Source organism: Perca fluviatilis, chromosome 3 (genome assembly GCF_010015445.1).
Source record: "Perca fluviatilis chromosome 3, GENO_Pfluv_1.0, whole genome shotgun sequence".
In the NCBI taxonomy this organism is placed as follows: domain Eukaryota; kingdom Metazoa; phylum Chordata; class Actinopteri; order Perciformes; family Percidae; genus Perca; species Perca fluviatilis.
In genome coordinates this window covers 16,329,704-16,356,168 of record NC_053114.1, presented here as the reverse complement: position 1 = coordinate 16,356,168, position 26,465 = coordinate 16,329,704, and the positions used below count along the sequence as shown (strand labels likewise).

General features: G+C 40.1%; 1 protein-coding gene across 1 annotated transcript in view; it reads left to right on the top strand.

Moving 5' to 3' along the window:
- LOC120555730 (A disintegrin and metalloproteinase with thrombospondin motifs 7) overlaps positions 1-26,465 on the top strand; it is an 85,532-nt gene that overhangs the window by 52,700 nt on the left and 6,367 nt on the right. Inside the window, 13 exon segments of the mRNA XM_039794737.1 lie at positions 407-552; positions 1,822-1,991; positions 2,109-2,242; positions 3,825-3,945; positions 4,157-4,401; positions 5,779-5,917; positions 10,589-10,715; positions 12,938-13,151; positions 14,157-15,674; positions 16,102-16,254; positions 17,392-17,565; positions 18,681-18,827; positions 19,494-19,656. Coding sequence (XP_039650671.1) covers positions 407-552; positions 1,822-1,991; positions 2,109-2,242; positions 3,825-3,945; positions 4,157-4,401; positions 5,779-5,917; positions 10,589-10,715; positions 12,938-13,151; positions 14,157-15,674; positions 16,102-16,254; positions 17,392-17,565; positions 18,681-18,827; positions 19,494-19,656 — 3,451 coding nt within the window.

The following is a 26,465-nucleotide window of genomic DNA, read 5'->3' as shown; positions in this document are numbered from 1 at the left end:
ATTTGGTTTCAGGTGAGATGGCCCACCTCCACTACAGAACACTGCAGGAAACCCAGCTGGTTTTTAAAAGTACTGACTACATTAGTGCGATTAAAATTGCTTTTTGTTCAAAACAGAAATTAAGACAAAATTAAAAACCTAAACAATATCTTCTCAGCTCGCATAAAAAGTGCAAAGACAAAATAAACATGTAGTGATATTTAGAGATATGTAATGTGTCAGAATAGAGTACAAACGCTTCTGTCTGTATTTCAGACAGCATGGTGCATGCAAACCTTAACGTGGATGGGTCTCAGCTATAAAGACAATGCTACATTCATTGCATAAGAACAAGTAAGAACAGGAGGCTTACATTATGTGTTCATTTATCTAATGATGTAAACTTTGCTGGTTTTGTTTTTACAAGTGGTGTCTCAATGGAGAGTGTGTGCCAGCTGGATATCAGCCAAAGAGTGTAAATGGTGGCTGGGCATCATGGAGCGAGTGGTCAGGCTGTTCAAGGACGTGTGGGGCTGGAGTCCAGAGCGCTCAAAGAGACTGTGATAACCCAGTGTAAGTTCTACTTTTCAGCCAAAAACTTTTTTTTTGTTTTTCCAATTACATGAATATTGTTATCCTTTGTCTGGGAAAAAAATAAGGCTTAATTATGAGCTAATAAAAACCCTTTAATATCCGCTAAACATAACATGACATCTCAGTTGTAGAGCCATGGGTAAACGGCTGTTTAACTTTATTTAGAAGATACATTTTCAGTCTGTAATGTGTAATGTAATCTCTTTGTATGAACATGGAGAGATAAGCCATTTTGAGCAATACATGGACAGATAATGATTGGCATTTGGATAATGAAAGGAGCATCGGGCAGTAACTTAATTCACACATTTGAAATGTCTTTGTCTGTCAGAGACAGTAGCAGCTATTATGTAATCTGCAGGGTGCACCTGTTTCAATGTTATCACTCCACTACTACTAGTAGGTTCAGAAGGCAGTTATCATCTATTTACATGGTAATGGTCACTCGTTAGGACCCATAGCGGGACTTTTTAACTCTCTGGGAGTCCCTTTGTGAATTTGAACAAAACTAGTGTTACTTGTTTAGTTTTAGGGAACGATTGTGGTTTGGGTTAAAATACTTTAAGACCCTTTCTGGCAGAAAGCCCTGAAGGCTAACTCCTCCCAATTGCTCCCTACCATTATCGCTCTTCATACTACGTCATCTTACAGCGCTGCGGTCAAGCTTTGCTCTGACTGTCTAATATTGAAGCAGCTACAGTAGGTGAAAAGCTTACCAATAGATGTTAATGGCCTACTGAGCCAACTAGGAGGTATAGTTGGGCCTTACTATGGTAGTGATAAACAACTGATAATGCATTTAATTGGCTGATGACATTCAAAGCAGGTGGTACTCACAGACAAACAATAAGCAAAATGATATAACTCTGTTTTCTGTTTTTAACTGTGTTCTGTTGTTGTCCGGTTGTTAGTTTTCGTGTGTGTGTGTGTGTGTGTGTGTGTGTGTGTGTGTGTGTGTGTGTGTGTGTGTGTGTGTGTGTGTGTGTGTGTCATTAAAAATGATTCCTTAAGGTTTAAATAAAGGTTGAATGAATTAGCAAATACAATCAGATATCGCAGAATCAGTGCATGTGTTTGCAAAATGAAATGTTGAATGAACCAAAGGTTTTTATGCACAAAATTAAAATACATATCTAAAGCTTCTAAAGGGGTCTCGTCTTTACTCCACCTTTTTCCACCGTATCACAAAGTTTCGAACATTAAAGTCCAAAAGTGGCACTAAAATAATGTCTTTTGATTATCTCACAGTCCTAAGCACAGAGGGAAGTACTGTTTGGGAGAGAGACGGAGGTACAAGATCTGTAACACCACGCCGTGTCTTCATGACCTGCCCACCTTCAGAGACACCCAATGTAGTCACTTCAACAACAAGCCATACAAGGGAAAGTTCTACAAGTGGGAAGCAGTCGTCAACAGAGGTCAGCAGATTAAACTTAGTTCAGGCTGTGATGGTGTTTAGGCGAACTCAATAGAGAAGCACATTTGGTTGTTACAGTATTCATCATAACTTTGTGTCTTTCCTAAACCTCTTTCAGTCAGCCCTTGTGAACTGCACTGCCGTCCACTGAATGAATATTTTTCTGATAAGATGCAGGACGCCGTCATTGATGGGACACCATGCTACGAAGGCAACAAAAGCAGAGATATGTGTGTCAATGGGATCTGTAAGGTATCAAAACTGTACCTACTATGCCACATATTCTCTAACAAATATGTTTTATTGTCTCTACTTCAGTGTTTAATCTGTTTCCTCTCTCGATTTCAAAACAACATTCATTAGTAATTCCATTCTTGTATTTCTCATTCATTTCCATGCATTGCTGCTCTGTTAGTTAGTGTTAGTTAGTTGTCATGCAGTATATTTAGTTGACCCTTACTTTGTTTTCTCTGCAGGCGAGTGTTGTACATTTGACATTTTGCATGAAAATGAGCTTGTTGATAGAAAAAATGCTGTGGCTGTTATCTCTCTGCTCTTGCCTATCACCCTGGGCCAAAATGCCAGTCACTGATACAGACATTGTTTGGATACTGAGTGGACAGCAACCAAAGACTCTGTGGCTCTGAGTTTGTGACATTTTGTGACATTTTTGTCAGGAAGCCACATGTTTTCCCATTTACCTGGAAACCATTTTCTGGTTTTAAGGGCCGCCGTAACATTAAAGGCCAAATCAGTATTTCAGTATTTCTCAATAGAATGTTGCAGGGATGACGCAGGGACAATCCGGAAGTTAGCATCCCCCTGGTTCCCTCAACAAAAAGCCAGTGGGATTATTTAATTGGCTTTTGGATTATTGGAGAAAATAAGCAAAAGTTTATGATACTTACACTTTTCTTCAGCAAGACCGTCTTCGCAAACGAACACCGCTTTTATGTTTTTTTTTAAGCGTAAATGCAATCACCGAAGTAAAAAGCTAACTGTAGGCTATAAACAAACTAAACCACAATCGCATAACTCCGTCATCACTATTAGCTTCCACTGGCTTCCAACTGGTTTTGTGTATTCGGCATGATGATTTTTGTAGTCTCATTTAGCCACTTGTTAGCAACCAAGTCTTTTTTTATTTCAGGCATCTAACCAAAAACCCATTCAAAAAAACCTATTCACTTAGAGACAAAGGAACCGGAAGTGCAAACATGCTTACTCAATTCCTGGTTTTAGGACTCATTCCTGCAGCATGCTATTAATCATCCTTAAAAATATAGGCCTACTAAAAGAATGTTTAAGAAAACTAAAATAACTTAGTTTTAGTTGTTGTCTTGTCCTAGTTCTGTCAATCTGAGAGTGCTGCATGTTCCCATCCTATGTTTTGAATGATGGTCTTGTGGGACTAGCCTTTTGTTTATTTGGATTACATATTGTGCCTTTAACTGCACAAGGTGTGAGCAGCAGCAGCACAGTGTGGGTTGACCTTAATAATAAAACAGCACAGAACAATATTAAGGATTACTGGGATCTTCACTTGCATCACCTGCCTTATCAGAACAAATCAAGGGCACCTGAGGTACAGTAAGGTAAGGCAGGGTTGTGTTCTGTGCGTTTTTTGTGGCTTTATAAAGTGATGTACGCATGAACAGATCTTGCTTATCAAGTCTCTATGTGGATGATGGATCAGAAAATTTGGATTTGATCTAAAGATATATTGAGTCTCTAAATTGCAGCATAATGCCTGTTGTGTAGTTTTGCTTTTGTTGTGTAATCACTGTAAATCATATTCTAGAATGCATTGTGAAGTTTGTTTTGTGTGTCGCAGAATTTAGGCTGTGACTATGTGATCGACTCCACTGCTGTAGAGGATCGCTGTGGGGTTTGTCATGGTAACGGCTCCACCTGTACAACTGTGAGGAGAACCTTTGAGGAGACTGAAGGACTTGGTATGTTTCTTAATAATTGTGGTTTAGCAATAGATCTCTTTGTGGAAGATATTTTGACATTGATGACAATTTAAAACAAACTCACTCACTCCCCCTTTCCTTTTTGTAAAAGCCTAAAGCTCTCCAAGGTGGCATTTGTCTCCTCTACTATTTGTTAGCTGTACATCAGAATATTTAAATTTCACTTATAAAAAAATGTAATATCCTTCAGGCTATGTAGACATTGGACTGATCCCAGAGAGAGCCTGGAACATCCGCATTGAGGAAATGGCTGAAGCTGGGAATTTCTTGGCGCTGCGAAGTGACAACCCCAACAAGTATTTTCTGAATGGCGGCTGGACGATCCAGTGGAATGGAGAGTACAAGGCAGCCGGGACAGTATTCACCTACGAGAGGACAGGACACCTGGAGAACCTGACGTCTCCTGGACCCACCATGGAACCACTGTGGATTCAGGTCGGATTATTGTAACAGCTTAACTTAATGTTTTGAGTGTATCTTGTCCCTCAATCAATACTGAAAACTGCCTTCGAGAAATCAAGGTGGATATCTGTCAGCATAGCACATGTGGTGGCAACACTGTTCAGAAAAGTGAACTTAAGTATTCAGTAAATTAACATAAAGTATCTCAAACTGATGATTGTGACACAAATGCATTTATTCACATGAAAATGAAATGGAGAAACAACAGGACCAAACCTTATGTATGTTGATGTATACTGTGTTGCTGACATGACACAGCAAGATTGCTTGAACTTTTCCAGGAATGCAGGAACTGCTTCGCGATGTTTACTTGCATTTCAATCACAAAAACATAAAAAGTATTTTCTGAAATCCCAGGAGCTGTCCAGGTGGGCTTTGCAGTGCTGAACATTGCTTACTTGTCAAACACAAGCCTCAAGACTGCATTGATTCCGGCTGTAGCATGAGTAGTTACTATTAAGTAAAAACCCTAACTGCTCGGGGACGTCGGCCCCTCGACAACACACATTCATTTATGTGTATTGTTCATGCTATCCATATGTGTGTATTTTGGGCCTGTATTTTTTTTATATGTAAAATAACAAAAGAAATTGAATCAATAGTGTTCTTCTTCTTATCATTATTATTATTATTATTTATATATACTTCTTTCTATCTATTTTTATTATCTACAGCTATGTAAAAGACGTACTGCCTAGTAAGACCGAAAAACAGGGGGCTACACCTTTCTACATCAGCATGTCACCTTCCCAACATCCTTTCAAGAATTCTAGGACTATGTGTTGTTGTCCTGTTGCATGCAAGTCAAGGTCTTAAAGAGCCACTATTATGCTCCTTTTCAGCATCATATTCTGTTGTGACTGGTCAACCAAATTCAAAGAAGCCACCGGGCAGGCAGTGCTTGCTCAGGCAGCACCTATGGGCAGCACATTTGAAAAACTGGGCTGGCATTCTCAATCAATGACATTATTAGTTGGGGAATTTCAAACAGGAATGTGGCGAGCTGTTTTCAAGCAATTGAGAAGAGTACTATCTGTGGGATAGAAATCTCCATTAGGAGTGAAATGTGTGTTTTTTTTGGTACTTTTTACATCTTTTAAATACACAAAAAAACTATATAACACACTAAAATACGGGAAAAATCCCCAAAAGCATAATAGGGGCTCTTTAAATGAAGCTTTCGCTTTTTAATCTTCTCTTCGTGGTCTTTCAGATGTGAAAACACAAACGGGAAATATGCAAAAGAGACAATTTGTTTTTAGTTTAGTGAAGAAAGGCTGGAAGTTTTCTATATGGTCCTAAATTATTTTTTTCTATTTTGTTTATTTGATATTGTCTTGTGTGTTACAGCTTCTCTTTCAGGAGACCAATCCAGGAGTGCGGTACGAGTACACAATTAGTCGAAATGTCTCTGATGACGACATCCCTGTGTCAGTTTTCGTCTGGAAATATGGTTCATGGACTGAATGCAGTGTTACCTGTGGGACAGGTAAGAGAAACAACCTAAGGTTGTGTCATCGATATGTTGGTAGGTAGACTAACCTATAGTTTGTTTGCTTTGGTCCGAATCAATTGATGAGTTTGTAAACTTGGAGCGATTTTCCCCTTGGTTCGGTTTCGTTTCACACCTGAAAAAAATCCAAGCGTACCAAAATGCGTCATTACAAATCACGCAAGAACATTCACTCCGCAATTGGTCGGATGTGTCTGGGGCGGGAACAAGAAAGCAAATACAGGAAGAATGTCATGTGTGGACTAATGCATATTTCTCTCACTCCATGGTAGTGATGGGCATTCCGGCTCTTTTTCATGAGCCGGCTCGTTTGACTCAGCTCACTGAAAAGAGCCGGCTCTTTTGGCTCTTTAAAATAATTTATGTTTTGACTATGATAGGTGTGAAAAACAATTCTAATTAAATTATTAAATAAAATGAAATGAAGACTGCGTTGCTGTGGGTCGCAGATTAGGCCTACTTGACTGAGTGGATACATCTCCACGTGAGGTGATGGCTCCAGTCGCTCCACCACCGTCACTAGCGGGACCGCTAGTTTCTCGAAGCTCCACTATCTTCACAGTTGGGTGCACAGTTCGCATATGCCGGTGTAGGTTGTGCGTAGAACCGGCTTTATATGAGATTTGGTTTTGGCAAATTCTACACTGTGCTTTAACATTGTCTACATCATTAAGATGATTCCAAATGCTGCTGTGCTTCCGACTCATTTTCCTGCTTTTGTTTTGTTTTCAGAGCTGTTTTTCCTCTCCTCTGTCCTCTCCTCAGAGTTTGACTGTGTGTGTGTGTGTGTGTGTGTGTGTGTGTGTGTGTGTGTGTGTGTGTGTGTGTGTGTGTGTGTGTGTGTGTGTGTGTGTGTGTGTGTGTGTGTGTGTGTGTGTGTGTGTGTGTGTGCGTGCGTGATGGCTCGGCCCGTCCCTCATGCCGTATAATTGGTTGACACCTTGTGTATGATTGACAGGAACAGAATGTGAGGCTGATCAGAGAGTCGAAACTAATGTGTGCCTATATAATTATTTTTTTGTTCTTTGAATTAGTCAATTATTTTAAATAAAATAAAATTCACTCATTATTTCATTATTACATAATTTAATTTCTATAGGCTATATTTTTAAAAATAGAGTCGGCTTTTTGGGCATGCGAGCCAGCTCCCGTCGTTCACCTACAAGAGCCGGCTCTTAGAGCCGACTCATTCGCGAACGACCCATCACTACTCCATGGTCAAACCAGCTCATTTAATTGAAATAATCGGACATTGTTTCATGAGTGACGTTGCTACGTCTGCTCTGCTCACCGAGACTTCACTCTGTTCTGCAGTCGTCTGTCTCCAACTTTAGTGGCGGCTGGTTTGACCACGGAGATGAAAGTGTTGAACGGCGAGCTTGACTGCTGTCTATTTCTGGGAGAGAAACATTGCAAGCTGCTACAGTTTGCATGTTCTGCCGCATCGCAGACTGCAAAGCACACCTGACTACAGGAGCCATTTAGCTCAAACTTGTGGAGTATATAGTTGGTGCCGTTCAAGGTCGGATCATGTTCTCACCACAAATGAACCGCTCCAGAGTTCGATCGAAAAAGCGTACCGAGACCACCTCAATAAGGAGCTCTTGGTACACTTGTTTGATGCGCAACTGATTGCGATTGCTGCATTCATACCTGCCCAAACGAACCGCACCAAGGAGGAAAACCAACTCTAGTGCGATTCAACCAAACAAGGCAGGTGTGAACGCGCCCTAAGAGAGAGAGAGAGAAGCTGGTAAATCTTCTGCTCCTAGTTTTGAATGCATGTCCTATTGTCCTCAGAAACAGACTTAAAGAACAGACTTTGCGCCTTATCTTGTAACCAGCACAATTTAATTTGTACACCGACGCATGTATCATTCCTATTTTGCACCCAACGCACAGCGGACTTTTCCCTCCACAGACGCACGTCGGTATTATTAATTTGTGTACAGGTCACGATTTTGACGATTATTTCGTGTACACGCCACGAATTTTGAACGTGTACAGGTCACGATTTTCGAACCTGCTCTGGGGGACGCAACAACTGGGAAATGAGGCGCCACACACCGGCCACAACAACGGGAGGGCTCGCCACTCGCGGGCCGCGATGCCCGGGCGCAGGGGCACACAACAACGGGGAAATGAAACGCCACAACTGGGAAATGAAACACCACAACAACGGGACGGTTGTGGTTAGGAAAAGAAGAACGGGGAAAAGAACCGTCACACACGAGAGACGCCGACAACAGCGGGACGGTTGTGGTTAGGAAGAGAATAACGAGGAAAGGAACTGCAACACACGGGACACGATCCCGGTCTCCGGGGTGAAAGTCCTGTGTTGTTTGACCCATCCACCACCCCGGGCTGCTACTTCAGACCAACCCATTTATATATAATAGTTTTCGGTATAATAGCAACAGCGCCCGAAATCCGCCCACAAAGCTACTTGCGTTTCGCGTTTTATACTTTTTTCTGTTTCAGATCGTTAAAATATGTCCCTTTGACTGTATTCCAAGTGTGTCCTGAGTTTATATATTGATTAATAAACTTTGTTTAAACACATGGCCTTTTTTATGGCAATTGAAATACAAACGCAAGCAGTGTGCCTTGACATTCATTTGGCTTACGAGCAACTCACATGAGGGGTGCAACAAGAAAGGACTTTAATTAAAATGAGATTACTGAACATCTGATGATTAGTTTACTATGTTAAAAAGTGATTATTACGAACCCCACACATGTCCTATATGACTACTTTAAGCTGCTGCCAGCAGGAATGTGTTTTTAGATTGTCTTTATGTCAAACAATTAGAAGTTAGTTTGGTTTTATTCCAGAAGCCTTTAGACTTGTGAACAGCCACAGTACAAGAAATGGTCAGCTTACCTTCCAATAGGAAGGCGCGAACCTCCCATGTCGCCTCTCCATCAGCTCTGCCGAATTTACACTGAATTGTCTATTTTACAAATATTAGTTGTGCTTTATGTGATTGACATTGGCCAGTGATGGCATGTGGTTATGAGTCCCTCATCAGGATCTGGAAATCAGCTTGACAGTCCCGTTGCCAGCCGACTCTGCTAGCTTCCTGCCGACTCTGCTAGCCTGGGCTCGCTCGCCTGCTGGCTCAAGTTTTCAAATGTTAACATCAGACTAGCTCCACAGCACTGCGGAGGAGGGTCTGGTTAGTCTGCACAGCAATCCGGGATGGGGGAAAAACGTGATCTGGTTCATTGGCATTTCTTTTAACCAATCACAATCGTCATGGGCAGCGCAAAATAGCTTTGGGAAGGAACTTGTTTTGGTGGAACGTGTATGTTCAAAGGTTGTTCTAGTCGTGCTACAGAAAACTCAGATTGGACAGATAATCTAGCTAGCAGTCTGGATTTACCCTGCAGAGATCTGAGGAGCAGTTAACCATAGTCCTCATAAATCGACCGGAGTTTAAAATGTCAACACATAAAGCAGAAGGTAATGGACATCCGGCCGAAAAAGAGCGACATCCGGTGGAATTTCCGGCGGCACCAGCACAATCCCAGAAGTGGAACGTCGTGGATATAGACTTACATCAGAGTGGAACACAAGGGAAAGGTGGAGAAGATGAGCTCAAGCTAGCAAGACCATCTCTGCGGCCATCTCATGACTACGAGTCAGGATGGGGAAATCAACTAACCAATCTCCTGACTCTTCTAACCTGGCCAGTCAAAGTTTTTAAAGGTAAACATCAGAGTTAACACAGAGGAAAATGGGAAGATGGCTGTGGCTATGATCCAGACTATGTGGACACAAGCAAGACCATCTCTGCGTCTATCTTCATCTCTAGAGAAAGAGATGTAGATAGACATTAGAATATCTACCACAGTGTGAGATCACAGAATAATATTTGTTCAAGTGGCTGTTGAATTTAGACAAATAGGTCACTCCTCAACATGGCTTAGTGTTTCCCTGCCTTTTTTTCCTGCCTTATTTCTTTTGTTTTTTTTCTGTCTCCATCTGGCTTTCAATCTGACGTAGCTGTCTTGTCCTTTTAAGAGGTGTAAAGGTAAAGGTAAAAAAGGTGTAAAGGTGTAAAATTAGGCTTGAGCAGAGGTGGTGGTGGACGGGGTGGAAATACTAAGATTGAGAGAGGTATCACAGGAGAAGATGAATCTGTCACAGATTTAGAACATAAGTCCTTTCATGCTCTGCATTGTGTAATGCTGCCTGAAACATGGATGTGACATTTTTCATTGTGGTAGATAATGAAATGTATTTCTGTCCAACTACTTTTACTTAGGATGGAATTTTGTTTTGGGGGCAGGAGGGAAGAAGATTGATTTGTTATGTTGTGCTTGTTTTAAATATGTACATTAAAGTGATACTAAGTTAACAGAAATGTGCATTAAATGGACAACTTCAATTTTACCACTGGCAGTGTTCTTTTTAGTGCTGGTTTCATATTTCAGTGTTCCAATTGTGTGGGTCCTGGGTTTTACAAAATAAAAAAAAAAATGCTTTGTTCTGTATTCAGTAGTGTTATTTCTGGTTAGCTCCTACAGCTTTTTAATCACCTACTGGTGGCCGGCCAGGTGCCCACTATTATTCTGACAGAGATGACACTGGAAGTCATCTATGTTTATGTGTGGTTCTCTCTCCTCTCACTGGTATCCCAGGTGTTCAAAGGCAGATTGTTCACTGTGTGGAAAAGACAACTGGGATAGTGGAGGAGCACTTCTGTGACCCTTTAACCCGGCCTGACGATAACCAAACCAGCTGTCACAAGGATCCCTGTCCAGCTGTGTGAGTTTACCCTCCAGACGTTATTTACAAGCAGTATTCACTGATCCAAAATCAGATAAAGACACTTGTTTTTCAACCCTTGCAGGAGCAAACACTTATCCTTGTAGTGCACATGGAAGCCTATACTATTATCCCAGCTACCAAACCCACAGTTGCTGCTGGAATCACAGCTTAGTTTTTTTGAACAATGGGAAAGATGCCATTGAAATCATGATTTAATAATTGTAACAGAACATTGTACAAAGAAACAGTTTCTCCAATAATGGTTGCATTCTTAAAAATGGAAAAAAAAAGTGTCCATGTTATAGCTGTTTTCATAAGAAAGATTACATATTTTGCTGTTTCTTTCACTTTGGGCTTCACACGAACAGTTTAACAACTCACCGGGCACCACCTTAATTGCTCCAAATGTCAGATACATGTACCTGTACAAGCAAGGCCAGGTGCCATTCAACTACTTTTATCATATCTTAAGACAGCCTTTCAAAATGTAAAAGTTTAATCTCCAAAAGGGGTTTGCTATTGCAGATTGCAAAACAAATAAAAAATCCTACAGCTGCACCTAAAAATGAGTTAAAGAGGCGTTTAGTATTCAGTGATGTTTAGCAGCATGTAAATGTACTGTACTGTACTGTAGTGAGATTTTCACGGTAGTAACCGTGAATAAAATGCTAAATAAAATGCAGATATCCGCCAGAAGCATGCAAATAACTATAATAATAAGATTCAGTAGGCTTATATGATTGTAGTCTCTTTAATTGCACATTGCTCCGTGAATATTTTTGCGCTAAAACATGAAATAGCTGTTATGTTTCCAGCTGAACCTAAACCTGCTCCAAAAGTATTTGCATTCTCGAGTCTTGTTGTGTCGAAGTGTTTTTTTTATAACCTGCTATTTGGAGCATTTTGTACTGAACCACATTAAGGAGCGCCTGAGGACAAGGGGGGGGGGGCTCTATGGAAAATAAAACTTGTAATCTCCCCCCATCAAACATTTTTTTTAAAGTCTTCCAGAATTTAATACAAATTATGGTTATTATGTGTAATGACATGTTGGAAGACATGAGAGGTGACATAGCTGGCTAGAAACAGCTGCAGGTTGCTTTGCTGAGAATCACCACTCTTCACACAGTTTTCATCGCGCATATTTTATTGCACCAAACCGTGGTTCGCTGACTTGTGGTACTATCAGTAGTAAATCAGTTTTTGTTCAAATGGATCGGCAACCAGTTCCTTTGCTACAGATGCTGTAGGTGCACCAAAATGCACCAACCTTGAGCCACTGTTCACTCTTTTAGTGGATATTACAATTAATGGTGAAAGTACAATATTTGTGTTTTTGAAAGTTCTTTGGATGATGCCAGGCATCAACATCAGTGACAAAAAGTGTTCACAGCTTCTAAATGATGTGGAAAGGGGAACTAATTCCCCTGCAGTCTGTTTTTTCCTGTGACACTTACGGTTAAGATTTTTATGTAATCTGCAAACACCACACAGAATTTGAAACAATGCATGCACACATTGCTTTGAGCCTGTCATAAGAGAACAGTGGCAGTAATCGGATGCATTCCTGCTGTTAGAAATCAGCAATTTCATGGGTAATTATTTGCTTGTTTGCCTAATATAACTTTGTGTGTACTGGCTTATAAATAGACACAATTTTGCATTAAAACCAAGAACCGTATACCTCATCACTTTAACTACACTTTCAAAGTTACCGGCAGTGTTTTCCTTAAAAATAAATGTCACACTTGCTGCCACCAAATATAACTTTTTATACTAACATTAAAAACTTTTAGCTTAAAAACTTTGAGCTTAGATAACACCAACACACACAACCTGCATTTTCTACTCTGTCCCCTCCTACAAAGTAAGCATAGTACTTATGGTTGTTTTTTGACTTTTTGCTTCTAACAGTGTAGTTGAAGTAGCTAAACTTGTGAGTTGGGGACTGAAAGTTTTGACAGGCAGAAATCTTACTATTAAAATCTAGCAAAACTTGAGACATTGCTGTTGACCAGCAACCCTATTTACACCTTGAAGACACAATGTGAACATTGTGTGCTTGGGGTCTATAATATCGATCACACTGAACCTTAATAACACCGCCATCTGAATCTTTGAGTCATCAAAATTTAAACCGCTGTAAAATATTGTCATTTTCTTTCACAAGTGTACCATTAACTTGGAAACATTTGCATGTTGTGTGTCTCTGCGTGTAGATGGTGGTTCGGGGAGTGGCAGAAATGCTCAGCAAGCTGTGGGAGCTCAGGTCTGACTAAAAGGTCAGTGCTCTGCATCCAGGCAATAAGTGCTGAGGAGCAGAAAGCCCTGCAGCACAGTGAATGTGAACACATACCCAAACCTGAGTCACTATCCTCCTGCAACGCACACATCCCCTGCCCATCAGACTGGACCACAGGCAGCTGGTCAAAGGTGAGTCTGCGTTTGAGTAGGAGGTTCTGGTTTGTCGGCAATTGTTCTGTTTGAAACGGAAATCAAAATGCTAATTGTTCTTCATTTCGCCAGAAATTCTTATAACTACTTTCACATTTTCTGAAAAGGTCTTTCTGAGAAATATGTTGAATTATGTATTAACTAATCATGGCGAAAATCATTCATGCTCTTATCTTCTAGTTACAGCTAAAGATTTGACTTGCCAATGCAGACAGACCCACATTAGTGATTGCTCAGAGCCTGCATATTGTAGCGTCTCAGATCTTCAGGTTTGTGAGCAGGACCCCAACTATACACAAGATCACATTCTTTGTATTTTTTGTCATATCAATCTCTTTATTTCACAAATAGACACAACCTTTTAGAAATATTTAGAAATAAATTACTGAACTTTAAGATGCTTCCTGAAGCATGATTTACAGGCATATTTAACAACCTTCTGTTTAGTTTTCTTTCTTTCTTTCATTTAAAATGAATAATGAAAATAACATAAAATATAAAAAATACAATAAGTGCGTTGCAACACACCAAAAGGAAAAGAAAAATCGATAAAGTGTTACAAACAATATGTTCATTATGTCCGAAAAAGGAGTGGAACAAAGCTGAAGCGTTTTATTTTTCCCACCCCTCATTCTAATTATATCATTTAATTAGTGTTAAATGTGAACATGGTAATATGCTGAGCTAAGATGATGAACTTGGTCAACATTATACCATGTTAGCATTGTCATTGTGAGCATGTTAGCATTCGCTGTACAACGTCACAGAGCTGCTACTGTTGTTTCAGTGCTGGTTATATGACTTTGGTTGTGACCCCCAGGAGTCCCATAGTCTAGGGTAACTAAAGATGATCAGCTTTTTTCCTTCACAGCTGTTAGGATTAAGATTGACATGCTCAAGCCAAACTTTTTGTATTGAGTACATTTTAAAAGTATAAATTTGGCTTAATCATGATCTGAAGTTGTGTCTTTTTCCTCCGTGCAGTGTTCGCTGACTTGTGGAAGCGGGGTACGTCACCGTAATGTAACCTGCTCCAGAAACACAGGCAGTGACTGTGAGCCTCAGAAGAAGCCCCTTGCTGTCACTACCTGCTACATCCAGGACTGTCCGCAAGTGGTGGATAATTTTGGAGGTGTTGACTGGTCTGGAAGTGGCTGGTCGAGCAAAGAAGTGCTCAATGAAATTAACTCCATACCTGAAGTCAAACCTCCTCCCAAATACAGCACCACCAGAGCCCAGCCGAGAAGTAATAATAATAACCTTAACAACATTGTCGAGGGAGATTTTCACTACCACAATAACATTGAAAATATCGATCAATCTTCGGAAAACCGGGTTCAAGTTGATGATTTTTACTACGACTATAATTTCATCAACTTCCATGAAGACTTGGCGGATGACTTTGAGAGTGATGGAAAAGATTCAGGGGACAGTCGCGTATCCAATGCTTCACAGGAGGCCAAGCCAACTGGCAGTGTGAAAGAAAATGCTGACATGGAAACTACCGGAGCTCCTTCAGCTACTTTAAACATTTCTACAATCTCAAAGGCCACTGCCTACACTTTAAAAACGGAAGAGCAACAGAATACAAATCTGGACAAAATAAAGAACAGTGGGAATGCTGCAACGAAGGAGTCCACACAAACAAATTCTGAAAACTTTGATGACTTCCTTTCTGAGGATTTTCTTCTGCCTGTGTCTACCACTCGCTCACCGCCGTTGTCTACAACTCAGCATTCACAAACACTTAAAGAGGCACACGATGAGGATGTGTGGGGGCCTGAAACCACACCAGAAACTACAACTCAGGTTAAGACTGAAGTCCATCTGGACAAAAGTGTTTCAGTAATATCTCAAACAACCAGTCAATCAGCGATATTTCCAACTGCCTTCACATTGAAGGATCAGACTCATTTTTATACAGTAGATGCCACTAGTAATTCATGGGATACAGACCATGACCTCAGTACAACCTCACTTCCTGCCTCTGAGACACCCACTCCATTCCCCATTCCCTTTCTGCTAATCTCAGGTAACCAAGAGGCCTCAGATGACTCCACATCATTACCTGGAACAGACAACATACCTCCTACAAGCCTGGAGGGAGCCACTCAGCCTTCTGCAGCTGATTCCCTGCCAGCTACAGTGAAACAGATACCGACAAAACCCGCCTTCACTGAAAGAACTGGAACAGATTCCACATCCCGGGTCCCATCGTCCGATTCAGTTGATTTTGACTACAATGAAATAGTCGTTCCCCCGATGATGAGAAGCAGCAGCAACACTGATCCTGGCCCTTCATACCGGCTTCCAACAAACTCAACAACCACTCAACATCGCACAACACCAGTTCAGCACATGGAATCGCCAACACCTGTTGTGCCCATTTTACCGACATATCCACCTATTCTTTGGCCACTTCCAGTACCGACATCTGCCCCAACTTCAGCCTCCACACAGGAAAATACCGCTACCCACTGGGTCACCGGCAACTGGAGCGCTGTGAGTTCCACACAATCTGGTGTTGTACTTAAACTGTGGGACATAGCACAGCTGTGTGTCATTAATATTTTAATGTCTGCTTTTATAATGCAGACACAGCGTCTAGTTTTGGTCCCTGCCCACATTTTGTTTCTTTGGAGACACTATTTGACCTAAAGTTAATGCAGCTAATGTCAGTTGACGTAATACATTTTTATGGCACATTTAACGTTTGCTTCTGCTTCCTGCTGTACATAACATTTAAAGAATTTGCATTTATTTGCATTTTAGGAAAATTCTTAAAAGCCTGACCTGCAAAAATCTCAGAATACCAGATTTGCATTGCTATCAGTGAGGTTTCTTGTGCATGCTGGAGCTGTTTGTGCATCCAACCCTGAAATCATAAAGTGTAGGTAGTGTTCTCATGTGTTACTACTTTTGTGGGCAGTGCTCCACCAGCTGTGGTCTGGGTGCCATCTGGAGGACTTTGGCCTGCAGTACTGGCTCTGACTCAGATTGCGATCCGGCCAAGAGGCCTGCGCCAGCTCAGCGATGTTATCTGCGCCCCTGCTCCACATGGAAAGTTGAGGAATGGAGTAAGGTAAGACTTCTTGTTATATTACTGTACCAATGTATGATATGGTCATTGTTTTACTTGTGTATTTTAAATCTTTCTACACTGAATATGTTTTAGATTTTGTGTATATGAAATGCAAAAAATTATTTTTAAATTCCTATCATGACATTGATTTTTGAATTTATTTGCTAGCGCTGTGGTGAAAGGTTGGTTGGTCCAGACTGAAATGTCTCAACAAACTGTCAATGAATTGCTATTAAATTTGGCAGACAAGCGTGGTCCACAGAGGATAAATCCTAGTGACTTCAGTGATCCCACTTTAGTGAAGTTTATCTAGTGCCCCCATGAGGTTGACATTTGAAATTTTGAGTAATTTGGAATCGACATTCATGTTTCCTCAGGATGAATTGTAATAACTTCAAATAAATCTTTGAAATGAAAAAAAAATTGAATAATGTGGCATTTCCTCTAGTGCCACTCATAGACTGTATAAAATAAGGCGCAACCATCAGGAAAAAAATTCACTTTGTCCAATACTTTGGTCTATGACCAAATACCTGCAAAGATGACATCCCCATCAGCTTCAGCTGTACTTTGTTTTTAGTGCTATTGAGCACATTTTAGCATGCTAGCAGGCTAAACTAAGATTGTGAACATACCTGGTAGAAAGTAAACATACCTGGTAAACATCAGCATGCCAGAGTTCTTATCTGATGTTCATTTAGCTCAAAGTACTGCTGAGTACTGGAATTGTGTACAGCCTCATAGAAGCCCTAGCATGTGTGTAGACTCTTAGTAAATATTCAAAATCACTGAAAATGATGAGCCATAAATAAGCTAAAGTGTACTGGACAAATGAGGTTGTCAGGTAGAGAGAAGTGCTTTTAGTGTAAAAGTTGTCCTGAAAGGATTTTCTAGTTATAAAGTTAGAGTTATTAGGCATTCAGGTCAGAGATTATCTTATGTAGTAAGTCAAAGGACAGAGTTTGGTCTTAAAGATATCCACCCATCACTTCAGCTGCGTTCATATCAGTGTAGCTTTTTGGATACGTGATGAAAGCCATTAAAGCCAGTTGCCTTTTAGACTCATTACTACTGGATACTTACAAGCTCCAGCTGCGCGTGCTGTTTGAATAACAATCACGCCTTGTCTTCTACCAGTGCTCCAAGAATTGTGAAGGCGGAATTAAATTACGAGAGGTCCAGTGTTTTGACTTGCGGGATAAAAGGCCCCTGCGACCTTTCCACTGCCGCGCCATGTTCTCCAGGCCACAAACCCAAATGACCTGTAACCTTCAGCCATGTCTCGACTGGTACACCTCCTCCTGGGGACAGGTGAGTAAGATTTGAGAGGCATTGTGAAAAAAATCTTTTTTTAAAATGCAGTTTTCTGCTGGACTCAATTCCACTCAAAACATGCTCTGTGTATTTTCAAGTTAAATGGGGGCAGGAGTGATAACCTTCAGAACATTTCATTTTCATTTGTTGCCTTTATATTACTGCACAAAGCAAGGCAAATGATACCATTCAGTGTATTTCAATAGATTTTTAAATGCATTTCTTTCTTTTTTCTTGGTAGTTATTTGCTTCTATTCATTTCATTGCAGAATAAAAATATACTTTCAAAGACGTGAAGGTAGTTTGAGATAAGTAACAACACACTTTAAGCATTTTAGTTATTTTTATTATGTTATTGTTGAGTATTAATGGTGTGGGTTGATACCTTCAGGGTGGGCAGGTGGGAGGTTCTGAGATTTAAGCGTGAGCAACTGAGCAGCATTACATTCACAAGCTATATTGTCAGAAAAGTAAACCCAACTGTTGAACATACTGTAGTTGTCATGAAAAGTGTAATATGAATTTGGTGACGTTTTGCAGATGCTGTTAAGGAGTCTTTGATTTCGTAGCTTAGTATTTTGACTCACCAACAAGCGGGCTTTTAACCACGTAATAATTACGTAACAAAAAGGTCAAAATGGTAACAATTGATGGATTATCTATTTGAAACAAGCGTCACATTTCTGCAACTTGTTTTTATGTTGTACTGAAATAAACAAAACAACAATGGCTTCTGTGGAAGTTCAGAAAATGCATTTAAAAAAATTAAACCTGTTGTCTATGGTAGTGATATAAAGTATGCACAATTTGCAGTGCAATGGTAAGATACATACTGGTATGATTCTTTAATTGTGCACAGACTACAGTAAATAACACCCATAGAAACTTAATGCGTACAGTTTCCACCACTACACAAGCTCAGCAATCAACTGAGTCAAGGCTGTATGCACCTAAATGTATAGATTACGTGTGTGTGTGTGTGTGTGTGTGTGTGTGTGTGTGTGTGTGTGTGTGTGTGTGTGTGTGTGTGTGTGTGTGTGTGTGTGTGTGTGTGTGTGTGTGTGTGTGTGTGTGTGTGTGTGTGTGTGTGTGTGTGTGTGTGTGTGGTTCAGTGCTCTGAGGTGTGTGGGGGAGGAGAGCAGCAGCGTATTGTCACCTGTCCAGAGGAGGATCGATGCGACGGGGATCTTCAACCCAGCAACATCCAATCATGCAATAGCCAGCCTTGTACTCAGTGGCTTACTGGATCATGGGGAGAGGTACACAAACGCACACACTAACACACACACACACAAACACGTATGTATGACTAAAAGATGTCATACATCAGAATAATGTCAATATATATTCCATATAATGTTCATATAATAATGTTTCTTTTTCTAAACATCCTATTCATTATTATTTGAAGATAGACTCTGACCTCTACGGTCCTGGTAACTGAATGTGGGTGGGGAAAAACAAAAAAAGGAGGAAGAGAAAAGAAGCAGGAGGAATTTCGTGGCACACTGAAAAACAATGATACAGCATCATGATGAACTTAATACTGTAGGTCATATCCTTGACATTTGACGGGGAGGCTGCTGATGACGAAGGAGATGAACAAAGACTGGTCAAAGGATTCAGGAGTGATCAGAGAAATAACGGAACATGTATTTGATGGGTCTAGAAGAGCCACAGATATGTGGCATAGCTGATTGGATAAAAGGCAATACAGAAAACTGTGAAGTACACTCAGATAAGCAACAATTGATGACTATCTAACCTGTCCAATCGTCAAAAGAGTAGCCCTGTTTTTACTGTTTTTACTAAAACTACATTTTATGGTAAATCATGACACAAAAGTAATTTTTGCAGTAAGAAACAATCCATTAAAATATGTTGTCTGTAAAACATTTTAACATTTTCCTAAACTTTCTCTGTAGTGCTCGGCTTCTTGCGGTGGCGGAGTGCAGCATCGACTCATCAAATGTGTGAACACAAAGTCTGACACACACAAAGAAGTGGATCAAACTCAATGTGACCATGTGCTGCACCCTGAAAGCACCCAGAAATGTAACTTACAGGAGTGTGAGAGCGCCCCCTCTGGTGAGTAAATCAACATGGGGAACATGGTAAACTTTATACCTGCTCAACATTAGCATGCTAGCATTGTCATTGTGAGCATGATTGCAAGCTGATGTTAACATGTAGCTCAAAGCACCGCTGTGCCTATGTTCAGCCTGACAGAGCTGCCAGCATGGCGGAAGACTCTCTAATTATTTGTGGATTGTTGTGGTATATTTTGACTCCACATGCAGCCATCCATTGTAAACAGGACCAGTTGTATCCTGTTGTGTCAAACTAGACTTTTGATTTTATTGTCCCCAAGGGGAACGTCTTTGTCACAAACCGTAGGCCACGTTATGGACATAGCACTCTTACAGAGAAACAAACAAAAAGTACACACATAACAGAATGACATGCAGATGAATAATACAAATTCCTTTGAATTTACGGATTGCTGACAGTCTTTGATGGCTCCTTTTTTGAACGTCCCTTGTGTGCTGGTCGAAAGTGAGTTTGTCTAGTGTGAGTCCAAAGTATTTGAAGCTGTCAACCATTTCAACAGTTTCATTGTTGATGAAGATGGGGTGCTGAATGTGTACAGTATGGGCGTAAATGGGGATCACCTGTGGGTGGTTCATCAATAGTTTGTTTTTACATGCTGAAGAGGGGCTCTGCCCAAAACATCTGTGCTTTAAATTACATAGACGTTATTGTACGTTGTAGTGTACAGATCTTTCATTTCATTGTTTATTACCAAACCACAGGAAATCGTCTGAGATCGGTGTTTGGATTTTCTTACTTCCTTCTGTCAGATCCATCAAATCCATGTTGTGAGAATGTTGTGAGTTTTGACTTTGACTACGATACGAGAAAAGGTTATTGACCCACATGTCAAGTGATTGCTGAAGGACTTTGATTATAGAGCATCTGAAAATGCAATGCCTTAACGTCAATCTTCCCCCACTGAGGCAATCTCCCTCTCCTTCTTCTCGTCCATGTTCCCCTGAGACCGGCACTGAATGTTTTCTCCACGATACCGACCATCAAAACACACCAACTCCTCTTCCTCTTTTTTTCCCCCTACCACTATTATTATCGGTGGCTCCATCACACGGGGCATACAATTTTTTAATGCAGTCACACACTGCTTTCCCAGGGTTGCAGACATTCTGATTAAACTTGTGGACCTGATACCCTCACTCCTGACCTCCATCAAACATATTGTGCTCCATTGCAGGTCATGAAAGTCAACTTACAAAACAGGATTTTAACCTTGATGCGTTGAAGAGCACTGGAAAGTGTGTTTTTATTTCTGGTCCACTTCAGTCTGTTGGTCGCGGCGCAGGACGTTTTATCCAACTCCTCAGTCTTAGCACTTGGCTTCATTCTGCCTGCAGGCTCCACAACATAGGTTTTATTGACAATTTGAATTTGTTTTGGGAACACCGTTCTCTTTTTAGCAGAGATGGAATTCACCCCAATAAACAGAGCAGCCAAATGCTCTGCGGTAATCTTCAGCACGGGCTCCAGACTCAGACTTGTGACTTGACTGTTTACATCTTGCGCACATGTGCACAAGCACATGCCCCAGTCACGCCCCTCTTCCTCTACAGCAGTAGAAGCATACGTTACCCTTGAGAGCTCCCCCTGCAGGCCCCCCTTGTCAGTTACTACCTACTCTCCCTTGTCACCTTCTATAAACACCCACCTCATGAGCTGCTCCGATCATCACAGAGCTTGTCTAATGTTAGAGCATGACTCACTTCATAACAAACCCTACACAAGTCAGGGAACTGGTCCTCAGTCTAACAGGGCAATCAATTTTACCTCCATTATCATTTCCACAAGAATTACAAACATCCGAGGACATCATCACTCCCCTGGCCGCAGAAGACGAGGAGTCAACTATGGTAATCTCCATTGCCTTGACTGTTCAAATGATTGAATAGTATCAGCGCAGGCTGTGGATACCATCCCTATCAAATTCCCATTGTTGAATGTCCAATCACTTTTGAACAAAATATTAATTTTAAATGACTTCTTTCTATCACGTGATCTAGACTTTTTATTTGTCACGGAAATTTGGCTGGATGTTGGTGATCTAAGCCTTTTCACTGATTTCTCCCTTGGTGATTGTGACTTTTTTTTAGCTCTCCCAGATCCACTGGCAGGGGTGGGGGTTTAGCGACAATCTTCAAAAATAACGCTATAAATACGCTATAAATGCCGTCAATTGCCAGTTGATAAGTACACTAGTTTTGAGGTGCAAGCATTTAAGGTTGATTTGTCCTGCCCACTGATTTGTGCACTGGTGTATAGATCCCCAAAGTACAATAAGGACTTCATCAGTGAATTTTCTGAGTTTCTATTCATGATTGTGCCCAACTCGGATAAGATTTTAATACTTGGTGATTTTAATATCCATGTCTGTTGTCCATCAAAGCCTTTAGTTAGCCAGTTTCTACAAATTGTGGACTCATTCAGTCTGTAACTGATCCCACACACAAACATGGTCATACACTGGATCTTGTTTTATCATTAGGTTTTCCTGTTTTAAATATTGAGCTGGATGTTGCTAGTCTATCTGACCATAAAGCTGTGATTTTTAATGCATCACATTCTAATCCATTACCTCAACCTTGCTTGCCAGATCGCTACATCCGATCACTGAACTCGTCCACTGCTAGGCAATTTTCTGATGCTTTCATAGCTTGTCCTTTTGCTAGCCCTACAGAGATAACCTCCACCTCTCTTTCTACAGATGAGCTAGTTACTCGGTTTAATACCACTGTCACAGATGTTCTTGATATTATAATAATAATAATACATTTTATTTATATAGTGCTTTACATGGTACTCAAATATACTTTACAGTAAAACCAGCACATATAGCACATTAAAAAAAGATAAGCATTAAACCAACACCTAAAACAAGCATATTAAAAGCAATTAAAAACAATAAAACCCAGTAACTATCAGGTGAGAAATGTAAGACTATTGAATGTGTCCCGGTCAGAACAGTCACGGATGTGTATGGGTAGGGAGTTCCAGAGGGAGGGGACTGCAATGGTGAAAGCTCTGTCACCCCAGTTATGGTGCTTGGTCCTGAGTGGTGGGGAGAGGAGGTTTGCGTCAGAGGAGCGGAGGTTACGGGGGGATAAAGGATGCTGTTGCAGTAGTCAATTCTGAAAGTGATTTAGGCGTGAATCAAAGTTTCGGCAGCAGAGAAGGTGAGTGATGGGCGGAGATGGGCAATGTTTTTAAGGTGAAAGAAGGAGGAGGAAGTTGGTTTGCATCCAGGTTTGAATATCGGGGAGGCAGTTGGTCAGAGTGGAGAATGTAGCTGTGGTAATGGATTTGGTAGAGATGTAGATCTGGACATCATCGGTGTAGCAGTGGAAGTGAATTGGGATTCTTCATGTGTGCAGAGAGGAAGAGAGGACAGATAAGCTTGCGCTTACAAGCTCTCAGGTACCAAAATGTCCACGTTTAATCTGTAAAAAAAAAGGGGGGGGGGCAAATTTACTGGTCGCACATGTGTGACTGGATGTAAAATTCAGTCGCACGCTTACAAATTTTGGTTGCAGTCTGGAGCCCTGTATTTCTACTCTAGACCAGCTATTCAATGATGAAGGTATATTAAGTTTTGAAGACCTGAGAGCTAGCTTTGAGGTCCCTAGGACATCCTTCTTCCTTTATCTTCGCTTAAGATCAGCCCTAAAATGTTATGGAGTATCATGGGGGAACAGTCTTGAGATGCACCCAATCATTAAATGGCTTGTTGATTCTCCAGTGAGAGGACTAGTGTCCAGGATTTATGCTAAACTGATGCAAGTATCTGTAGGAGAACTCCCAATAGTAAAGAAATGGGAGCGAGAGCTGAGCCCGAGGGGAACGTAATTAATTGGGAGACAGTTTGGGAAAACATTTCCCACTGTTCCAAGAACCCAAATCAACAGCAGATCCACTTCAACATATGCCATAGGACATATTGGACTGCTCAGAAGAGATACGTCTCTAAAGCCATTCCTACTCTCTATTGCACGTTCTGCCAACCTGAACAAACTGGAACTTTCCTGCACATAGTCTGGGAGTGTGAACAGGTGCATGAGTTTTGGAATAAAACAACATCAATAATATCTGATGTGATAAGATGTCGACTTCCTACTGACCCAATTGTTTTGTTACTTAATGGTGACTCTAAATTACACCTACTTGAGAGACAGAAGAAAATATGGCTAGCCGGATCAACCGCAACCAAGAAAATGATAGCTCAGCGCTGTCTGTTTTTGTCTATATGTTTTTATAAACAGAAGATAGGGTGTGGGAGAGGGTTGTTGTTCTTGTTCAATTGTGTTTGTCTGTTCTCAAAAAATTGATCATTAAAAAAAGAAATCCAACAGAATGGACATAAGGAACACACAAAATGGACAAAATACACAGAGGTGTATAAAAAGAGAATGTTTTGAATTACAAATTTAAACTTTGAGAAAATTTATCAAGAAGGTACCCCTAATGGTTTATGTATACAATACATTTATTTCAGTGGTATTCTATATTAAACCGTCTGGCCCCAGCCCTTTTTGACCATACATACATACATATAAAGCAGTGCACTTTGCCATTCATCAACAGCAGCACTGATATCACTGGGAAACCACCAGCTCTTCCTCTATTGATGCCACATCACAAGACCAGTGGAAAGGCTGACTACAGTAGCATCAAAGGTCTTCTTTGTTTACCAGGCAGTGTATAAAAAAGAGAGAAAAAATATTAAAAAAAAAAAAAAGAGAAGAAGAATTTGAATGAAAAGCAACTCATTCAAAACAGAAACATTTTAGGTCTGCAAGTCTTCTTTTGCTCTCATTCCATGTCTTCACTTATTCCTATCTTGTGCTTTTTACTTACTCAAACCTTTTAAACCAAAGTTGGTATATGTCTCTTAAAAAAACATGTCTTATAACTTAAAGGTCCCATGTTTACACTAGACGTGTTTTTTTTTCTTTTTTATTTTTTGAAGTGCACATGCATGTCTGAAAGAAAAGTTGAGTTACAGCAGCTTCTTTTGTTCAGTTTTTCAGGCAGAAATGGTCCGCACAGCTTCACCTGTAAAAAAAAAAAAAAAAAAAAAGTGAATATGAACATGTGGCTCATGTAGCTGTATATTGCTTTTTCAATTTTCTTGTGTCTCAGTTCAATTTTGTGTTTCTTAGTTCTTCTGTCACTGTGTCCATTTTCTATTATTTCCTGTGTTTGTCTGCTTTATGTTTTTTCATTTTAATAGTAAATATTCCACATGTCAAATGTCTGACATCATGTGTGTCCATGTACAAATTCATGTGTGTTTTAAACTGGAACCATGTGTGGTCATATCATCCATGCAATATTTTTTTTCTCTGTTCCTCCGTGTTCTGCTGCAGATCAGGTGAAAAAATCTTTTTATAAATGTTTTTTTTTGTTTTAAAAAAAAAAATTTTTAACACATAGAGAAAAAAATATTACCAACCAGTATTTTTTTTTTTTTTTTTTCTAAATATGAAATGGTATCTGTGTCAAACCATCAAAATAAAAAAAGAGAACCTCAAATGTCTCAACTCAACATGTCCTGTAATTTCACTTAGGGTCCTTTCATGTCCTCGATAAGCTCTTTCCATGTGTCATACATGCCCCACGTTATTTTCCTTGTCTCGAGCATTGAAATGTAAGGGCGCGGCTCCTACGATCCCACGCAAGATGGTACAGTTCCTCTTCTGCTCTCTGCTGTTGTTAATATTATTAACTTATTTAAAAAAAAATTTTTTAAAATTTATTTTTAAATTTTATTTTAATTACTCATCCACTTACCTCACAAGTTGCGTCAGTTTCCATTATGTTAATTTAGTTGCTCCATTTCATTATTATATACAATGCATTTGCGGCTTCCATTATGCTATTTTTAGTATATACTGTCCTGGTTTTCCACTGTGTCCATTCGTGCTCTCTCGGTATATCTCTCAGTATACTCTCTCTGTTATGTGTGTGTGTATGTATGTCAGTGTTGTTATTATCTCTATATTTGATGTATATGTATGTTTATATTATATATATATTATATGTATTATTTATATATATATATGTATGTATATGTTATATGTATATATATATATATATATATATATATATATATATATGTATGTATATATATATATATATATATATATATATATATATATGTATATGTTACTTGTTACGTGGACTGTAAGCTGCACACAGAAGCTGTGACTCTCATCAGTTTAATGTGAAACCAGTGCAGTAACACAATACATGTGTAAGGCCACGTGTGCAGCTGTGTGAACCCAAGACAGATTTCCATTTATCTGTGCCTGTCTGACAAAACATCTGGGCTGCAGGTCATTAATATCCCACTAGGAAGCAGTGGTTGATTTTCTTAGCAGTAGGGGATAATATGAAGTCCATCCTTCACAAGGACTGCACATGTGCTTTTGGAGCATGGATAGGCCTATATTTACTAGAAGAAAAAAAAAACAGTATGACATATTGAGCCATTAGTGACATTTTCTCCCATATATGTATCAAACTGAAGCTCTTTTCAGTGCTCACTCTGCGATACTGTACTGTACGTCCCCCTACAACCTAAACTGCAGCGTACAGTCACTAAACCCTCTGATCCTGAGCTCTGACCACTGAAGAAATGTACATGTGTTCAAAATGAATTAATTTCAGCTGCTTTCTGCCTGCAGGTACGTGCACCTTTTGGCCTCTGACTAGATAAGTGCCCTTTTTGCAGGAATTTTTTTTCTATTGCTTTTTCTAATTTTATGTTTGGCCCATGGCATCAATTGTCAATC